Source organism: Lynx canadensis, chromosome D1 (assembly GCF_007474595.2).
Source record: "Lynx canadensis isolate LIC74 chromosome D1, mLynCan4.pri.v2, whole genome shotgun sequence".
Taxonomy (NCBI): domain Eukaryota; kingdom Metazoa; phylum Chordata; class Mammalia; order Carnivora; family Felidae; genus Lynx; species Lynx canadensis.
In genome coordinates, this window is record NC_044312.2 from 19,366,222 (window position 1) to 19,387,721 (window position 21,500).

The 21,500-nt window shown below is 43.3% G+C and overlaps 1 protein-coding gene across 1 annotated transcript in view; it reads right to left on the bottom strand.

The window, feature by feature from the left end:
* Positions 1 to 1,943: 1,943 nt before the first annotated feature.
* The window catches only part of LOC115526194 (40S ribosomal protein S20-like), a 38,537-nt gene continuing 18,980 nt past the window's right edge, over positions 1,944 to 21,500 (bottom strand). The window contains 2 exon segments of the mRNA XM_032595060.1: positions 1,944 to 2,439; positions 2,441 to 2,556. Of these exon segments, the coding sequence (XP_032450951.1) occupies positions 2,134 to 2,439; positions 2,441 to 2,556 (422 nt within the window). The 3' untranslated portion in view covers positions 1,944 to 2,133.

Below are 21,500 nucleotides of genomic sequence, written 5' to 3' on the forward strand. Positions count from 1 at the left end.
CCTCGAAACCTCTTAATTTTTTCTCTTTCTTGTCTCTGAGACGCCAGTCTCTCTTCGAGTTCTCCTCCGTCTTCTCGGTCTCCTTCGGTCCTCCTTTGCGGATTCCTTCTTGTCTCCTTGACCGCTAAACGTTGCAGCGTTTGAGGGCTCACACTTGAGACCTCATCTCCTTTTCTCTCTACGTCCACTCTCCGGTGATCTCTCCTAGTCATTTGACACTGAACCCCATCTAGGCACCAACGATAGTCCAATTCCTATCTCCTCCTTCAAGGTTTGTCCTGAAATCTAGATTCAAACCTTGGGTATTTAATAGAAGTCTCAAATTTAAGTCACATAAAATTGTATCCCTGATCTTTCCCCTCAAAAGTTTTCCCCTGCTCCTGGTTTTCTTCATCTCAGTAAGTGCTGACATCATTATTCTCATGGCTCAGTCCCCAAACCCTTGGATTAGGGCCTGATTCTTCTCCTTTTCTCATACCACACTACAACCCACCAGCAAATTCTGTCATGCCAGCTTCAAATCGGATCCAGAATCCAATCATTTCTCACCATCTCCCACCACAGCCGTTTAAGACCAAATCACTGTAATGTCACCCTTTTATTATCACAGAGACCATCCAAAGGCCTCCCTGCTTTCACCTTTGCCCCCTTAACCATCTGTCCTCCACATAAGGCGGAATAAGTCGCTTCAAATATAGTCAGTTCATGATACTCCTCTGATCAAAGTTTTCAGAAGCCTTCCATTTCCTCCAGAATAAAACTCAAAGTCTATATGCTATTCCTAGGCAGTGAAAGGCACAGTTAACTATGAGACAGTTGCACTCAAGGAGTCCACTGTTTATGAGCTAGATTCCAGCTTTACTTTCCTGTGTGGCCATCTTGCAGATACGTTGCTAATCACAAGAAAGACTGGGTGAGAATATGAATGATGCAGTATACAAGTCTAAAAACAAACGAAAGCAATTTGTGTGCAGCTGAAATCTAATTGGTCAGTTATAAGCTGAACCATTTTATTTAAGGGCAACATAGTCCCTTCATATGCATTAAAATGATTTCACTTTGGGGGCGCCTGGGTGGCGCAGTCGGTTAAGCGTCCGACTTCAGCCAGGTCACGATCTCGCGGTCTGTGAGTTCGAGCCCCGCGTCGGGCTCTGGGCTGATGGCTCAGAGCCTGGAGCCTGTTTCCCATTCTGTGTCTCCCTCTCTCTCTGCCCCTCCCCCGTTCATGCTCTGTCTCTCTCTGTCCCAAAATAAACAAACGTTGAAAAAAAAAAAAAATTTAAAATGATTTCACTTTGTCTTCACTGACATCCTCGGCTGATGTTAAATCATATCTAATTTCTGACATACATAGTGAGCACTCAAAATACCTGGGGAATAAATTAATGCTCAGGAAATAAACTTACTTCTTACCTGTGATGATGGCAAGGAGAACCAGGAAGTGACTATCTACTCCATAAGGTGTAGTATTTCATTTACTTAAATTATCTTTTTATCCCAACTTTATTATTTTTTTAGAGGGAGAATCCCAAGGAAGCCAGCGCAGAGCCCGACACGGGGCTCAAGCTCACGAACCGTGAGATCATGGCCCGAGCTGAAACCAAGGGTCAGGCGCTTAACCGACTGAGCCAACCGGGAGCCCCTCAACTTTATTAATTCTAATTTAAAAAATTTTTTTTCAACGTTTATTTATTTTTGGGACAGAGAGAGACAGAGCATGAACGGGGGAGGGGCAGAGAGAGAGGGAGACACAGAATCGGAAACAGGCTCCAGGCTCCGAGCCATCAGCCCAGAGCCCGACGCGGGGCTCGAACTCACGGACCGCGAGATCGTGACCTGGCTGAAGTTGGACGCTTAACCGACTGCGCCACCCAGGCGCCCCTATTAATTCTAATTTAAAGGTGGAGCCACAGTTGTGTGGCTCAGGAAAGTTGAATGCCTTTCTCAAAGTATCCTAATAAGTGGCAGAGTTTCAGACTTGAACAGTGGTCTGTATGGCTTCAACACCTGTGCCTTTGCCATAGTCATCTCATGATGAGTTACTGCACTATCCCTCTGATTTTTCTTTTTCTTTCTTTCTTTCTTTTTTTTTTTTTTATAACAACCGATAATCAGTTCATTCAAAAAGCTGATTTAAGCATCAGCACTGGTGACTTCAACCTCGACTCCTGGCTCGAGACCGAAGGAAGTAATCTGCAGAACAATCTCAGAAGGACTGTGCAAATCAATGAGTCGCCTGCAGCTCCTCACCTGAAAACAATCCCAAGTCTTAGAACCTTCACCACGAAGAGTTTTTCTTGTAGTGATTCTCAGAGTCTTGGTAGGCATCCGAACTGGTCCTTTCACGACGAGATCCTTTTCCTTTGCGTCTCTGAGCAGGTCAGCACGTACCCTCTCCAATGATTGCACGTTGCAGCTGGTTAGAGTAATTCTTAATCTGGTGAATCACCACCTCAGGTTCCCCGGGTATCTTCCCAGGGTCTTTAAAAGTGTGTTCCTCGGCCAGATTGAACAGTGATGAATCAGGAGCTGGAGGGGGCCATCCAGAGCTCCACTCTCAGCTGCAACCGTGCCTTCTTCGAAGAGTCTCTATGACACTCTTAATATTATAATGCTCTGATCCATTACTGTCTGCGCAGACCTCCAAGATCACTGAAAACTGAGAGGCAGCTCATCTGTTCCTTAGTTTATGGATGGGCATGCTTAGCTCCAGAGGGGCTCAAGGTCAAGTAAGGAAATGGAAAGTGCAGTCTCTTGCTTTCTTCTCTCAGTCCCTCCTTATTGGTGTCTCATGCTATCTTACCCACAGTTTTCTTAGTTAAGTGAACTGGACCACTGACCCTTTGAGTTCCAGAACCGATTTCCTAGTCTATAGCCTCACTTATTTGATAGCTTATTAATCAATCTTTCTCATACACAATGCTTTAAAAAGCCAATTCCCCATCTTCTGGAAGGTAGGAATATAATGTTATTTTCTGAAGATGCTCTCAAGCCCATGGGAGTCTGAGTCCAATCTGTCAGTCCTCTGATGTCAAATTTTCAACCAGGCATTGGCTTGTAATATGAAAAGACTAAACACATTTGTGCACATGAACTTGTATATTCTCACATAAGCAAATAACGAAAATATTCAGTGGGATGAAAATCCCCTAGATTGCACGGTATTTTTGAGACTCAAGTTTCTATTAAGTAATCACGATCTACCCCTACTCACACACACAAAAATGCCCCCTTTTGTCAGTAGTTTCTGCGTTGAATGGTAATTCTACGGTCAAGGGCAAGAGCCGAAGAGGAGAATCCCACTGAGGAAACAGAACGGTAGAAAAACGGTGTGTAGCCTCTGGCCCAAAAAGACTGACCTCGGAAGCCGGGTGAATACGAAGCCCCAGCTGGCTGAGCGGGTCAAGATGAAAGCATAGTTATTAGAAGAAGCACAGCTTCATTTCAATTCTCCAAAGTAGAAAACAGTAATTCACAGAGAGCTCTGTGATGGGGTCAATGCCATGGAATGAATAAACGAATGAATGATCATTCGGTCATTCAACAAGTATACCTGCTGTTTTCAAGTCACTGTTGTCAGTGTTACAAAGGGAAATCCTTTGTGAAATGTTCCATTGTAAGTACAAGTTGTATATAAATAGCCACTTTGATTGAACTTTGCTCCTAGGCACTTCAGTGCTTGTAAACCTGTTCAGCCTGCCGAACGCAAACCCTCCTGGGAAAATCAGAGTCGGCAAAATACTAGCAGAGCGACAATCCCTTTAGTACAGACCACAGAAAGAATTTTAACACATAAAAACACACAATCAAGACAATGAAAATGGGCAAACATCTTTTAAATGAATTACTAAGATGATATGCTCCTTGGAGGAAATATTTTTGAGATCAAGACAAGTCTAGCAGTTGCTCTAGCTATGTAGCTCCAACTTATGGTCCAGGACCCCGAATAAGTGCATTTTTTTTAAAGTAGGTTAGTCGGTTTGGCTTGCTAAAATTAATTCAGGAAACTGGCTTTTCAGAAATCAATCCATTTTCTTAAGATAAAGTATACCCTGGGGGTGCCTGCGTGGCTCACTCGGTTGAGCGTCCGACTCTTGATTTCGGCTCGGGTCATGATCTCATGGTTCGTGAGTTCGAGCACCGTGTTGGGCGCTGTGATGACAGGGTGGATCCTGCTTCAGATTCTCTCTCTCCCTCTCTCTCTGTCCCTCCCCAGCTGGCGCACTCTCTCTCTCTCAAGTAAATAAGCTTAAAAAAAAAAAAAAGATCAAGTATACCCCAGAAATACAATAGATGCTGTCACATTCATATAGTTAATGTGCTTTTTTTCTAAGTATTTTCCATGTGTGACATGCTCATAGGATTCCTGAGGGCAACATTAGAGTTAAATTTTTTGGAGTCCAAAATCTAAATCCATGGCCTCACCAGTGGAAACACTTCTGTGGAATGGTAAAACGTTACCATCACACCAAACACCAAGGGCGTGTGTATGTTGGGGAGCTACCAACCCATATGAGCCAGAGTTGGTAATTTTTTGGTAGATCCAGTCTGATCCTCCTAGTACCTCCATGAAAACTGTAGGGTTCTGCAGAGAACAAGTCTGAACACCACTGGCCTACGTCCTCATTTCTCAGAGAGAGAAACTAAGGCCGAGAAAGACAAAATGCCTCGTCCAAAATCACATAACCAGTTATTGCTGAGTTAGAACTAGTTTCCTGATTCCCAAGGTAGCGCTTTTCCTCCATCTAGACTCCTCTTAATTTCAGAGCCTACTGCAGTCTCCCTACAGCAAAATTTCCTCTCTATTTCAGGCAACCAGAGCAGGCCAGGTTGGGTCTGAGCCACCCAAGGCCATTTGTCAGTCTCCCACCAGGCAATGCCAACCCCAGCATCTGGTCCTGGTCCCTAGGACTTATGCTCTCGTAATTAAAGAGCTGGCATATATAAACAAACTGTAACCTGAGCACCGCATGGTCAGTAAGTAGAGGTCAAGCATGGATGAAAGCTGACTCACAAGGTAAGAAGGAGTCAGTTTCCTAATTTCCAGCCTTGTTTGTCTCTGGTGACAGGTACATAAATATTGTAATTGCTACAAAGAACCTTTTATAACTCTTAACCCAAAATATTCCTCACCCCCACAGCAAGTTTAACAAAACTTAACGCTATCCCATTTTGGCTAGGTGGGACTGTGTGTGGGCCAGGGGTTTGAGTTGGGGTTTGATTACTCAGTGAGACATGCCAGGGGCAGCATGGGGAGAAAACTCTTTGTGGCTCTTGGTGGAACACGAGGACAACCTTATTGGCTCAGACTATATAGGACTGTATAGGACTTTACCAGTTCTCTTCCTGGGACGGGTACCATTCCCAAGAGGCCCCACCCAGACAAGACTTGACAGGTCTGCAGCAACAGCAGCAGCGTAATCTGAGACCTGTGCTATTTTTCCAATTGTTGCCCTCAGGTCGGGCCCATTTTGACACACCAACAAGTTGTATTTCCCTCCTTGTGAAACGGTCTAGACACGGACGACTCAAACGGTGGTCCAGGGCATCTCCCTCACCTGGAAGCTTTGTGAAACAGGAGGGATGTCAAACCCCAACCCCAGACTGAATGAATCAGAACCTACAATTTAGTCAGATCTCCGGGTGACTGGTGTGCACCTCAAATGTGGGAAGGAATGATCTAGAGATGGAGACCAATACTCTCTGGATGCACCATTAGCTCCATCAATAAATTTTCAGTTAGTGAACCTCCTTGGGTTTTTCCGGGAATTTAAATGGAGAAAGGACCCCAATGAAATCCAAAATCCCCTTAAGATGTATTCGTTTTTTGTTCTAGGAGGTTTTTTCCTCTGAGGACTATTGGGGCACAATTTGCTTTGGATCACCAGTAAGGACCCGAAGCAGGACTATACATCACAGACTGTGATAACCAAGAGTAAATATATTTGGCATTAAGTACTTCCCCTTCACATCTAGACATCCAGCTGGCTACCAAGTCCTTCTGATTTTGCCTCCTAAATTATTTTTTTTAAATATTCATTTATTTATTACAAGTATAATTAATATACGGTGTTGTAGTGATTTCAGAAATACGCACCCCTGTGTTTATTGCAGCATTATTCACAATCATCAAGATATTGAAGGAACCCAAGTGTCCCTCAATAGATGAATGGATAAGAAAAATGTGGTATGTATACATATTGGAATATTACTCAGCCATTAAAAATGAAATCTTGCCATTTGCAACCACATAGATGCTCCTAAATGATTTTTTAAATCCTCCTTTCTATCCCCCTTGCCCTGCTTTAGCTTAGGTCCTTACCATATATGATGTGCATATTAAAACAGTCTCTCAACTTCACACCCAGTCCCCTTATGTAATATTTTGCTCTCATCCAGTGCCTCCTCCAAACTGTCATCAGAAAGAACATTCTCGAAGGCAAGTTTGATCACATTATCTTCTTAAGTACTCTAATGATTTCTGATAAAGTCAATACTGTCAAGTTTTTCACACAAGGTCTTTGGTGACACTGCTCTTATGTAGCCACCCAACCCATTTCTCCCACTTTCTACTTTTACACCGACTTCCTAATACACCTGTTTCATGCCTCTCCCTTTTCCCAAGCTGCTTCTCTGCTGCAAATACTTTTCCCTTCTCTGCCAAATAAACCTATTTTTCCTATTTTTTAGCAAATACTTTTCCCTTCTCTGCCAAATAAACCTCTTCCTATTTTTTAAGACCTTGGATAGACAGTCCCCGATTTGTCACGGTTCAGCTGATGATGGTTTGACTCTATGATGGGGCTCTGCATTCGGTAGAAACCGTACACAGAATTTTGAATTTGGGTCTTTCCCCTGGCTAGCGCTAGGCAGTACAATCCTCTCTGGGGATACTGGATAGGTAGCAGCAGCCAGTCTCAGCTCCCAGTCAGCCTTGCAACCCCTAGGGTCAACAACCATTACACTGACAACTGTTCTGTACCCACACAACCATGCTGCTTTTCACTTTCAGTACAGTATTCATTAAGTTACATGAGATTTTCCAACACTTTATTACAAAAAAGGCTTCGTGTGAGATGACTGTGCCCAACTGCAGGCTAATGTAAATGTTCTGAGCATGTTTAAGGTAGGCGAGGCTCAGCTACGATGTCCAATGGGTTAGATGTATTAAATACATTTTCAACCGACAATGGATTTACTGGGACGTAACCCCATCGAAAGTCAAGGACGCTCTGGGATTCCTTTTATCACCTCTATCAGCGCTTCTTGACCATGACTCTCTACCACTGAGTAGAGCTGATCATCCTTGGATCCCAACGGCACTTCATGTTTGCCCAATTGGTGGCACTTTCATAAACTGTTTGTCAACTTGTCTCTGTCCTTGTACCAGTTTATGACACCTTGGGGTCAGGAACCATGTCATATTCGTCTTGTTCTTCTTGAGTACCAAGTACCCCTGCCAACACATAGTAGGCATTCAGTGCATGTTCGACGAAGGAAATAATAAAAGGAATATAGTCTCTGTGCAAAGTAGGTACCACATTATTCCTTCATATGTGAAGAATACATAGCAACCGCAGATCTAGTGGAAATATTTGCAACGGATTGATCTTTGTGATTCTCCAATGACGGATGTTAAGGAATTGAATTGATATTAATAATGAAATTACCTACGTTAGTTTGGTCACTACCCTAACGGGAAATGATCTACCTCATATCATTTATTAAACACTTAATTGCCTGTGACATATACTTAGCAGAATTATAGCCTCAAGTACAACCAAGCCCTACCTTCTGGAGACTGTCAGTCTAAGATAGCTAACATGAACACCAGCCACTCTCCCACATGGTCAGAGAACTCTTTCCCTTGGGGCCCGATGGTGTTGGCAGGAGGAGAGAAAGTCAAGAGATGAGGCCAATTAAACAGATGTAGAAATTGGGTCTCAGCCTCTGCTCCCCCATACCCCCACACTGGGGTTCTTGGGAGCCTCTGCTTCAAGCTCAGCTCAACTGGCCTTCAAGATCGATTTGGGACTCAAGTGGGAAAGCTTTCAAGAGCTCCAACTCAGCAGTCTCCACTCAGCGGTCAAGCTACATTGCACCCTATCTTCCACCCTTCCTTCCTAATTCTCTACTCCTAAAGCCCAGAACCCACCTTCTACTCTGGTTTCTGCTGATGAGAACATGATAATAATACTATTTCATGTGTTAATTCAATCTTACCATGTGCCAGGTACCATTTGGTATACTTTATGTGTATGAAACAAATTTAATCTTCACAACAAACCAATTTACTAAGTACTGAATTACCTACATTTTACAGGTGAGGGAAACACAGAAAAGTCTCCATATACTGTTTACTTGTTGGTTTCTCCTGATTGTGCTCTGTCTAATCACTACAGATTCCATGATGTTAACTACTTTGGGCTGCCCTACCCTTCAGATATTATGCTCTGAGCTTTGCAGCTGGATCTGCACACCCTCTGTGCCCATGCCACATGTCCCCTGCCACCTCCCAGTCTGGCCATCCCATTACAGATTCATTTGCTCATTCCAGCCCTGTCCCGAAGAGGAGAGCAAAAGACAGGCATAAGGTCATTTATTTTCCACTCTATTTAATAGGAATACTACATTAATACTCATAGGAAGAATTAGACTCAGGGTATATAATACGAATAAAACACCAAGTGGTGACAGGCATCCACACCACATAATATCTGAATTAGAGGAAGAGGAAAGACAAGGCACCATTTTTAAGAAGGCACCACTTTGCAGACATTCTCCTAGAAATCCATCTCGGTTCTACAAACCCTTTTTGTAACGAAACACAGGATGTCCATTAGCAAGCTGAAGGATCTACACACCATAAGAAACCAACCATTACCTGGGAGAGAAAACCATGGAAACACCTGGAACAGATTCCAGATTTTGTCCCTCACACGCCCTTTCAACCAAGTGCACATTCATTGACTCTCACATTTGCACAGTTAGATAATAACAGCTCTCTGTTTCACGCTCAGCACTGAGGTCAATGTCACAAGAAGCTCTTTAGCAACAATTCCCTTTTCAGGAAGTTCTGTGATCAGGTAGAAGACAGGACTTGAAGAAGAAGGAACAGAAGCCACTCACTGCCCTGGGCTTGGAGCTCTAAGACTTCATTTCCAGACACACATATGTACATGGGGTGCCCATCAGTATCCTCTGGGTAACTTTGGTAAACACAGATTAGATTTCATTGGCTTGGTCCAGAGCTCTAAATCAGAATCTGCTAGCCAGATAGATATAGATAGATAGATAGATAGATAGATAGATATAGAAATAGACAGATGCCAGCCATATAGAGAGATAGATACATATAGATACATAGATACGGTCAGTAACATTAGGAAGTACGCTAGAATTCTCATTTTGGAAGAACAAGAACATTAATAGATATATGTTTTCTCCTCCAATAATGTCAGGAAATGTAAATGAGATACTGACAAATTAAATCAAAAAAACTAGGAACACAGGGAGTGTCCTTAAATCTACAAGTATTTGGTCATGTTCAAATGGGTTCTGAAAAGTCTCGTCAATGATGATGGTTCCTCAAAGACATCTAATTTGAAAGAAGAGGAAAGAAATTAATGTATAGCAGGCCTTGGTGTAAGAGAAACATATTAAAAATTCTTAAATGATAAGAGATAAATTAAGAGTATGATAGGAGTTTTAGAAAAGACTCGTGGCAAGGTTTTTTTGATTGTAGTCCACTAGCTGGTACATTTAAATTGTAGTTTAATTTACAAATATTTGATGAGCATAATTTGAGGAGGGATATATTCATCTGTTTGCTCTATAAAAATAAATCGATGCCTGAATAAGAGTCTAAATCCGCAAAGGTGAATTTTCCAAAGTCACAACACTGAATGGATTAATCTTCTCGTTGCCCATCAACTTCGGCCCCCCTGTTGATGACAGCAGTTGCTTAAACCAGAAACATCATCTAAGACAAAGCTGCAATCATGTGCTAGGTTGCGCGGGTCTTATACAAGCAGGACCTGCACAAAACTTCAGGAGCTTCGGGTCTTTTTTAACCAAGACAGGTCATTAAAAGAAATGAAAAGATGTCTTCTGGAGGCTTAATTAAGGAAGTTAATTCTAGGGCCCATCATAGGCCCATTAACCTTTCTCTGTTCCTAAAATATCTTATGTAATGTCAAAAAGAAGGAAAGATGGGAAAAGGAGCTGTGTAATTAAACCTACTTAACCTTAAAATGGAAATGTGTCAAGGGACAGAAGCAATTGGTATAAAGCTCCTAACCTGTATTTACGACCCCAAAACCCAGAACCCATATGCCCCGTCTTGCTTTGTTTGACTCACATTTTCTTTGCTACGATGTTGGGCAATTTGGCTGGCGAATTCACTCGCTGTGTCTGGCCTGAACCATAAGTCAGTTCTCAAAATGCCGGAAGTGCAGCACCATGCTGGCACAGGGAACAAATGGCTGACTGGTTTCTATACAGATCTGCTGCCACACATTCTTCTAAAGTTCTTCAAGGCAATGATTTTCCCTGATCCAGGAACTCATTTCTTCCCCAGCCTCTGAGACTGTGGCCGGGCTGGGGCTGAATTTGGTTCGGGATCCCAGAGTTCCCGATGTAAGGTATTATTTTCCACGACGGTACATTGTTAGGCATGGAAATTCTTCCAGAATGCCCACGTATGGCTTGTTATAAAAGGACAGAGGCAGAGCAAGACTTTGCCTGCCGTCTTGGCCCCCCAGCAGAACCTTGCCTGAGGAGTGTTACTGGCCGGTTTCCGCCCCATTGGGGAACCATTGCAAGGCTAGGGCAAGGTCATTACAATGGTTTCTTTCTCTTTGCTTTTTTCTTTTTATGTTTCATGTTTTTACTTAAATTCCAGTTATTGAACATACAGTGTAATAGTTTCAGGAGTAGAATTTAGTGGTTTCGGTCGCACTTAGTCACCTAGCTTGCTCTGAGTTCTGTGCCTGGGGCTGTATCAGTAGGGAGAGGAGCATTTTCAACCGATCCAAAACCAATCTGAAATGCTACAAGTTCCAAAGCTTAACATAAGCAGTCAGGTCTCTATTAAATGCAAGAAGATCATGAACGCTACAGATCGTGTGTGATGACTTTGTATCCTCCAGGGGCCTCTCAGGACATCTTCTCATATTAGGGTTGACATACAATACAAGACACATGTATTTGTATTTGCTGAATCTGGCAACCCTACCTGATCTCCAACTGGGAACCATCATCCAACACCATAAAACAGGACATTTTAGAGGGAACTTGGAACCAGCCCCTAAGGCCTCATTTTACATATGAGGAAACCCAGGCCAGTCAGAGACAGTGTTTGGACATGAATTCAGCCTGTTTTATACCCATTTTATCACCCACCACCCAAGCTGTCTATTAATGATGCAGTATTTTTATGGTTGTGATTGTGTTGTTTAACTGAGCTTTCCAAACATCTGACATTTCTTGAACATTACCCACTTCTAGCCTCTCTGCTAAATCCTGTAGCTAGACAAATAGGAGTACTATGCCCTGCCCTGACCCTTATAGCTTCTAGAACTTAAACTGGTTATGTGCCAAGGAAAATAAAAATTTTAATTTTTTGAATACAGGCAAAATACAGCACCCCAAAATAATTTTTTCAAACCTAAATATAAAGACGCTCTTGTATGGATACTATTTTTCAAAGTGTTTGGGCCTCTGTATCCCTCTATCAGTTAATCATCGATGCTGGTATTCCAGGCAAAAGTCATAAACATAGTCGAATCTCAGCCAAGCATTAGGTCACTCTGTTCTGCAAAATCAGCTGGAAGAGATTATTCAAATCCAGTCGGATCCTGCCTCATACCTTCTTCAGTCGCTATCCTTTCAAAACCTTCTTTATACACCTTTGCTAGAAGATGTGTTATGGAAATCCAATACATATAGAAGTCTCTCATTCACTTACGAAGACACAGATGGAAGAAAGAGACTTGGCTACGTTCAAGATAAATTTGTTCCTCTCTGGCCATCCCGTGCTGTATGAACGTTATATGTGTGAGTGCCCTTCTTATTTGTGATATGATTTCTTTAGGGCTTTCTCTCAAAAATAACTGATTTTGCACATCATTATAAAATATAGCCTTGGACTTTGAAATATAGCCTTGGACAGGCATCACATACTAATATAAATGAGTTTAATCTAGGACCTATACAATACTAATATTAATCCAGTTGGAAATTCAGGTTTTATTCATGCCTTTAAAGGGCTCATATTTCCAGACGATCAGTGTTATCAACGGAATTGTGTCCTCCCAAAATTTTTATGTTGAAGCCCTAACCCTGATGTGACCGTATTTGGAGATATGGCCTTTAAAAGGGTACGGGTAAATGAAGTCATGACAGCGGGGCCCTACTTCACTATGACTTTTGTCCTTACAGGGAAAGGAAGAGACCTCGTTGATGGGTATGAGCAGAGAAAAGGCCATGTGAGGACACAACAAGGGGGTGGCCATCTGCAAACCAACAAGAAAGGCTCAGAGGAATCCAACCCCTGCCAGCACCTGGATCTTGGACATCCAGCCTCCAGGACTGTGAGGAAATCCACTTCTGCTGTTCAAGACACCTGGTCTGTGGGATCTTGTTATGGCGGCCCCAGCAAACGAATGCAATCAGAATGACTCTTGTGAGCATTAACCAAATAATGACTGGAGTGCAAGATAAACGAAAGCACGAATTCCATCTTGTTCACTGCGAAATTCACTCATACAGTGCCCAGCAAACTGGTCCCAAATAAACAGCTGACCCAATAAAAGGAATGGATGAATGTTTTTAAGCCCACACCCTAGCAAAGCAGGACCAGCCATTCCTTGCAACCACAGTGTTAAGACTGGAAGAGCAGAGGCTTTGGACCCAGACGGACTGCTTTCGTTCTTTACTACCTGCAACCTTGGGTAAGTGTCAGAACCTTTTCAACCTTAGTTCCTTGTCATGTGGTTGCTGTGGAGGTTCATGGAGATAATGCCCCTGGTGGATAATAAGCACGTGTAAAAAGCGACAGCTGCTATGGTGATGATATTAACGACGGTGACCTTCATGGATTCATTCCTGTATTTATTCAACAACTGTTTATTGAGCAAGCCCCTTCTATGCACCCAGCATTGTTTCTGGCATTGAGAATAAAATGGGTAATGACACATTGTCTTAGCGTACCTGTGCCTTACATTCTAGACAGCAGAGTCAAAGATCACTGGAAATAATAAAATCATTTCAGAGAGGGGTAAGTGCCACAAGGAAAACAAAGCAGAATAATGTGGTGGGGACTGTGTATGGCAGTGTGTGTGCAGGGGGGCAACCGGTAACTTCTCTCTGGGAAGGAGACCTTGGAGGCTGAGATCTGAGTGATGAGAAGTCAGCCTGGAGAGTGTCTGGGGTAAGAGCATTCCAGAGTGAGCAGCGGTACAAAAGGCCTCGGGAGGGACGGCCTCGGCATCTTCAGGGAACAGAAGAAGGCCAATGTGTCTGCAGTGCGGTGAGCAAAGGGGAAAGAGGTACAAGATGAAACCAGAGAAATTAGCTGGAGCCAGATTATATAAGGACTTACAGGCCAGGGTGAGGTGTTGGCATTTTTTTTTCCTAAACTGTAACGGAAAGTCATTGTAGGGTTTCAAGCAGCGGCGTGAAAATGAGTTGATTTATGTGAAGAACAATACTTGGCTGCTGTAAGGGTGACAGGTAGTAGAAAGGCAGGCGGGGAAGTAGGAGGCTGCTCAGGGGTCATGTCCAGTAGTCGGGGAGAGGCGGCATTGGCTTGGACTGTGGGGGTGGTGACAGAGCTGGATAATGGACGAATAGGGATTGTTGTGAAGGCAGGTGGACAGAGCCTCTTAGGGGTTGAATGTGAGCAGCAGAAGAATGAAAGGGTGAAGGACGACCCCTAGGATCCAACGTAAGGAACTGAGAGAGATGGTGCCATTTATCACGATCCACTGGGGGTAGGAAGCAGCGGGAGAGTCAATGGAGATGACACTGACCCTGACTTGGTCTCTATTTGTCAGTAGAGTTGATGCAGCTTCATGGCCTGGCCAGCTGTAGCCTATCTCTTAAGAAAAACCACCGGAGCTTAGTTGCCAATATTGCACATTGATTAGCAACTCACTGATCATCACCAAGCCTCACCCTATAAGCAGTCGTGTGAAAAGTGATCTGGGTGAAACTTGGCTTTATCCTTACACGCCTGTTCCAGGCCTCGGTTTTCTCCCCTATGGAATGAAGCTCTTTGTGTGTGTTTATTTTTGGCGGTGTTACATTTCAACATACTCAGATACCATGACAGCCACAGGGAAGCAAGCGTTGAACTAAACTGGGAGATAATTAAAACAGGTAGGAGCAGAGATTGTTCATACTGGCCTCTCCTGCACTCCGACCCAACCACCCTCTTCTGGTGTCATGTCATGTCTTTCTGTCTTTGTCTTACTCATTTTTCTCTCCGGCAAAGGTGACTCTACAGTGGGCACCTAACAAGGATGACAACGCCATGAGCAAGAAAAGAAAGCAAGGAGAAATACAAAATGTTTGGCCTGAGAAGCTGCCTCGTGGGGCTTTAAAACCATCCTTAAATAAAGCCAGAATGAACTGCCCAGTTACAAGTGTCCCTTCCTAGTTCAAAGACTTCATTGGTCTTCATTTTGTGTCTACATGAGGGTAAGCAGAGTTTTCTTTCCATTCCACTAAAGAGAGGAGAGACACAAGTGGCAGCTAACTGAAAATCACTGACAATTAGTTTTGGAATTTCCTTAGTGAAAATGCATCAGTCATATGCAGTCGCCAGACACGTTCTTTGTCACTTATTCCAAAAGCCACCCTCCCATTATTAACCACCACTGTCACCCAAGCTTCAGTAAAGCGCAAAGCGCTTTGACTGGCAAAATGGAAAAACTCGCCTCTCTGTGGCTTGGATAAATCCGTTGGCCTTGTTAGAAATCAAGGTAAGGCAGGATTCTGGCAGATGCCATTGTGAGCCATCGGTACAAAAAGTTAAGTAGGTGACTTGAAGTCAAGCCCAAAGTAGGGACATTTGGAAAATTGCCCCGAAATACATGGAGGATCCCACTTCCAGATTGAAATAATTTTAATGTGTATTGATTTTTGAAGGAGAGAGAGACAGAGCGTGAGTGGGGAAAGGGTAGAGAGAGAGACACACACAGAATCCGAAGCAGGATCCAGGCTCCGAGTTCTCAGCACAGAGCCCGACGCGGGGCTTAAACCCACAAACTGCGAGATCATGACCTGAGCCGAAGTCAGACGCTTAACCGACTGACGCACTCAGACGCCCCAGATCGAAATAATTTTAGACAAAAGTAAGTTCTAAGAAGAAAATCCACCAGGTGTGGTGGTAGAGAAATAAGAGGTGACCAGGCGAGGTTAAATTTAAAATGAAAACACGGAAAATAAGGAGGAGCCAGGCTAAGAACCAGAAAGGGAAAGACGACGACAGGTTGCAAAGCTCCTGGTGTCGGAAAGAGCTTGGTGTGTTCTAGAAAGTGTCAGGAAGCCAGGGAAGGCTGAGAAATGGTGATAAGGGGGACAGGAGCCCCAAATGAGGTTGGGAGTTTAGCACGTGGACAGGAGCCATATCCCATATAGCATTTAAGGCAGGGGAAGGAGTTTAAATGTTTTCTGAGTAGAACTGGAGGTCATTAAGAGATTTAAGCATGGGGAAGACATGAATTGGTTTTGTTTTGCTCTGTTTTGTTTTGCTTTTTAAACATCCCTCTAGAGGGGGGCCTTGCTTGGGTGGCTCGGTTGAGCGTCCAACTCTTGATTTTGGCTCAGGTCAGGATCTCACGGTTCATGGGATCAAGCCCCATGTCGGGCTCCACACTGACAGCAGAGCGCCTGCCTGGGATTCTCTCTCTCCCACTCTCTCTTTCTGCCCGCCCCCCACGCATATGTGCACACACGCACGTGCACCCTCACCCTCAAAAACAAATAAATAAACATTTAAAAAAAAAGAAGATCTCTCTAGATACTATGTAAGGAATGGCATGTCAGGGGTGGTTGGAAGGGCAGAGTGGCCACAGGGAAATAGATAAGGGAGCCACCACAGTAGCCTGGCCAGGAGACGATGATGATGTGAGCTGAGATGGTAACAGGAGAAGATGAGGAGGAACAAACAGCGTGAAGTATGGGGAGCGAGTCAAGGGGACTCGCTCATAGACTACACGCTGGCAAGGATGGAAAGACAGAAATTAAGGGTAACTCCTAAGTTTCCAGCCTGGGCCCACGGGGGAGCATGTACGACCAGGAGGGATGGAGGTAGGGTATGGTAAGAAAGAGTTTGAGAGCAGGAGAAAATCAAGAGTTCCATTTTGGATAGCTTAACACTGCGATTCCTGTGAGCCATCTAATTACAGCATCCTCCGCAGTTAGTTATCAAGTGAAATATGTGAATGTGGGGCTCAGAGGAGAGTTTGGATGAAGATATAAATCTGGGAGCATCCACATGGTGATGATATGTAAAGTCCTTGAGTTGGGTGAGCTCACCTCGGGAGGGAGTAGTCACAGATACAAGAGGATGACCCAGAGTTCAGATAGAGGCAGAGACTCTTACCTCCATGACAGGAAGGAAGGGTGATTCAAGGCACGATACCAACCCAGAGCGAATGGAATGGAAAAGAGAGAGACAGCCAGAGAGAACGTGACTCCCACCCCGGTGCCCAGCGCCTACCTCGAAAACCACAATCAACCCTTGTGAAGATTAAGTGACATGATGCAGAGAAGGGCATTTAGTGAACTACAACTTACTATTTCCTATGCGGTACAATTAGCTTACTGTCTGATCCTGGATTTATTTATGTGTTTGTTGCTTTTCTTCTCACGAAGAGGTATATTCCTAAGGTCGAAGATGCCATTATGTCCACTGATGGTTCTAAAATAGGTAAATGTTGGCTGATGGGCTGACTGTTATCTTTACAACATTCAAGAGGATAGCTGGCCTGCCTCGGGTTGGCTTCCGACAAACCATCATTCCATCCTGGCCACTTCCTACAATCTCACATTTGCAGGGCAGACATCAGAACTCTTTAATCCTGATGAAATTATCTGGCAGAAGCTCCTTTTCTCAAATCGATACGAGGAGGAGAGATGCTCATCTGTTCAGAAGGAGTTTTTTTCCCCCCTTAGCTTTGCCAAGAAATTTCAAAATCACACGCAAGAATAAAAGCGCTCACTTGAACTAAAAGGAAACAAGGATTTAACAAGAAGTCTTGTAAGGGCTCTGTACTTCAGCGGTCTGTGCGGGGAACATCAATATGGCAGGCTATCAGCGAGAGCGGAGCAAATATTCCTGGAGAATTTTGTGACAAGAAAAAAAAAAAAAAAAAAAAAAAAACGAATCTTCTCATTTTCCTCTATCAAGTTGTGCTCGTCTGTTTTCCCAAGAAGACTTCTTCTTTGCTTCTGTCTTTTTAAAGCCAAATACAACCCCAATCAACAAAAATGTAAGATACTCTCACTCTTATTAAAAATTCACCTTTCTTTCTCACAGGACTTCTCAGCTTCCTTCTCCACGCACATGACTTGCAGGGAATCAGAGGTGAGAAAAGATTCATCTTTTATTGCCAAAGAGCAAGAGGTTTAGAGGCGAAGCCGTGTCACTAGCAAACAATAGGACGTACTTCCAAAAGCATGACATGGGAAGAGGCACACTGCCTTGTCGTCCACCAACAATAAACTCTGCGTTTATTTCAGATGTTGTCTACTGAACATCTGAAATAGACAACATCTGAAAGGTCTAGCCTTAGAGCTGCAAGTGAGAATGACCTTACCTACATGGAAGTTGCCTAGATTTTGTAGTCAAAGAGATTCCTAATCTGTGCACTACGGGCCTTGGGCAAATTATTTCTTTGTACCTACTTTTTTCATCTTAAAGATGGACTGACACCACTTACCTTGCATGTGAGGTTTAGAGCCAAAGCACAAAGAGCTGGTACAAAGCATGGTGGGAAGTTAAGGCCTGGGGGACAGACAGACAAAACCCAAAGGCCTGCTTCCTACGCTACGGTGGCTGTAAGGACTCATGGAAAACAGGGAGATATAGTAAAGACCAGAGATAATATTTCTGAGCTCTTACTGCATGTTAGAAATGAGACAGGACTTTCATGAAAACTAAGGCATCTTCTAAGTGACTCAGTAGAAGATGATGGAGCTGGAACTCATACCCACGCATGTGAAGCCCAGACTTCCTGGTCTTCCCCACTATAAGATACTGCTTGCCTCACAGTATGGATAGAGAAGGCAAATACGTGAAAACCAGAATAACGGAGCTCCGGTTTTAATTTCCCATAAATTAAGCCACCTAATTTGGCCCTGGGAATGTCATCTCATTTCTGTGACCTTCAATCTTCCCAACTATAAAATGGGGGTGCTGGATACTACCGGATTCCTAAGGTCGTGTTTCTTCTACAGTCCTGCGGCTCTGTGATTTTTTTCCAGTTTTATGTAGATACAATTCACATATAACATCGCATTGGTTTAAGGTTTACAACCGATGATTCAATGCGTATATAATGTGAAATGACCACCACAATAAATTTAGTTAACATCCATCGCCACACATAATTTCAACGTGTGTGTGTGTGTGTGTGTGTGTGTGTGTGCGCGTGATGAGAAGTGTCGAAATCTACTCTCTTAGCAACTTTCAAATATATAATACAGCTATGTCAACTATGGTCCCCATGCTGTACATTATATTCCTAGGACTTATTTATAATTGGAAGTCTATGCCTTTTAATTGTGGTCCTGTGATTTATACTTGTTAGAATCGACTAAGGTCATTCAGCTTTCCAAAACTGGTGAATTACTTGGCGGACGGAGTGGAAAGCATGAAAGTCTGTAAGATGAACCAGGTCTCAAAGCGGGCTAAAAAAAAAAAAAAAAAAAAAAAAAACCCCACTGGTTCTACCTTGAATGTTGAGAAATGAAAGAAAATGGCATTTGTCAGACATAACAATGGGACATTCTACTGTGCTTCTCCATTTCATCACCGTGACAGAGTTTCCCGCCACACTCAGACATGAAATGGTTTATACCACAAGCAGCAAGGAAAAGGGATAGATCTGAAGAAGCAAGGGCAGATCTAGAAAGCAGCCAAGGCCACAGTCACGGCCCAGTCATTACGGCATCCGTCGCACCTGTGGGAAAGCAGAGCCTAATGCTTCCCTGGAAAACACAGCTGTCATGGGGCAAAACCAGGGTGGAAGCCACATGTCCAACACGCTGATCCTTTCCTTTGACTTTTCTGCTGAACAGCGTCAAGTAGGAACCAAAGATCGGACTGTCTTGATCCAGCATCATTTGGCCTCACGTTTTCAGGTATAGAATCATGGTGCTCCCTGCCCCCACTCCCGGCTTAAGCGTAATGATGAAGTCCCATCACAAATGGCTGACAGAAAAGTCCTGTCGTGGCTCCAATCTAAATTGTGGAAGCATCAGAATTATATGGCGCTTTTATTATCTTGTGGAATGCATGTCCCTGGGGTACTCCTTTGAGTTCAACTAAAATGACAGTTTAATTCTCAGTAAATGAGTGCTAATTAAAATGCTGGGGGAAAGGCTGTCATAATTGAATAATGAGAATAATGCAGTGTACATTTGTTTCAAGGTTCCTGGAAGCTGAATTTAAGGATCAAATAATGGTCTCTACGAGCTCACAGGCAAAACCAAGTCTCTGAAAAGCATTTACTACCCAGTGTGTGTATTCACGAAACTAAGTTTTTATCTTGGGTAGGAATTGTTTTAAAGCGGCTGCGAGGGATGCCTTGAGGGCTCAGTTGGTTCAGCCCCCAGCTCTTGACTTGGGCTCAGGTCACGATCTTGCAGTTTGTGGGTTCAAGCCCCGTGTTGGGCTCTGTGCTGACAGCACGGAGCCTGATTGGGATTCTCTCTCCTCTCTCTCTCTTTGCCCCTCTCCCAAGCTCTCGCACTTTCTCTTTCTCCCTCTGAAAATAAATAAACTTAAAAAAAATACTGCTGTGAATAAGTCTTACCTTTACATGTGTCTCTTGCAAAATGTTGGTAAACATGTTCTCGCTGTAGATATTATAAAATGTAGAGCAGAGAGGAGCCAGTGATATAGAAATCTGTTTTTTATCTACTTTTAGACAGGTACCTGTGATCACCTCTCTAGATTCAAATCTCTAGAATGGAATACTCTTTGACATATTAATGCTCTTGCAAAACTGTAGAATTAAAAAATGCCAAGATGAGAACTGTTCAGAAGGAAGTGACATGATCTTGTGGAAAGAGCATTGGATTCTAACCCATAATTCTAAGACAGGATGTAAATAAAGTAGCCCAGATCCTGACCATTTAGTTGAACCTGTTTGGAGAATAGTACATTAAAAGTAACTTTAAGGGGCGCCTGGGTGGCTCAGTCGGTTAAGCGTCCGACTTCTGCTCAGGTCACGATCTCACGGTATGTGAGTTTGAGCCCCGCGTCGGGCTCTGTGCTGACTGCTCAGAGCCTGGAGCCTGTTTCAGATTCTGTGTCTCCCTCTCTCTCTGACCCTCCCCCGTTCATGCTCTGTCTCTCTCTGTCTCAAAAATAAATAAACGTTAAAAAAAAAAATTAAAAAAAAAAGTAACTTTAAAAGGAAAAATATTACATAAATGAAATAAAACTTTAGCATTTGGTTGACTCTGGTATAAATAAGAGGAGCCTTGTATTTATTTTTCTAATTCAGATGACTCTGGCAGATAGATAAATTTTAACAGGTTACCCCTTTGGCCAAGCTCATTACTGTTAGCACATTACTAGGAGAATCTGAATTATCCTAAAATACGAAATGTGTCCTTCATCCCACACAATGCCCAATTTATATACGAGCCCCCACCCCCAGCTGCTGAGATAATTGGATTGACTTTCATGCTTCTGGGTTTCTACGGTTCCTTTAGCCCCTTCCACCCCAGTAATAGTTAATTTCAAAGGCTTCAGCATTGTATTGAGACCAACCTATTCAGTGGGTTTCTGTCCTGTCCTTAAAGATCTATGGGAAAAATAAATTCTATAACCTTCTTCTACGCCTAACAACTTTTACAGTGAGTAAATTCTGTACAATCTGAATTCCTTGATTGTGAAAAAATGTCCCCGGGGCCACCCATTGGGAGGCCTCCCATACACTTACTAATCCAACACAGCTTAGAGGCCTTGACAGATCCAGCAGGGCTGGTTAGACACCCCCCTTATGAATATGCAAAGACAATCTTTCACTTACAAAAGAAACTGATATAGCCATTATGGCCTGTGGTTAATCAAACCTCCATTCACTTCCCTCTGCTTTGAGAACCGTCATCAAGAAAACGTGTTGCTAAGCAAACTTAGCAGTAAGGACCTGGTTCCCGTAAAAATGATTGCCCAGAGGCCAGCCTGCTTAGAAGTAAGGATCCTGGGTTTGTTTCTTTTTTCTTTTTTCTTTTTTTTTTTTTTCAGCCTCTAATTT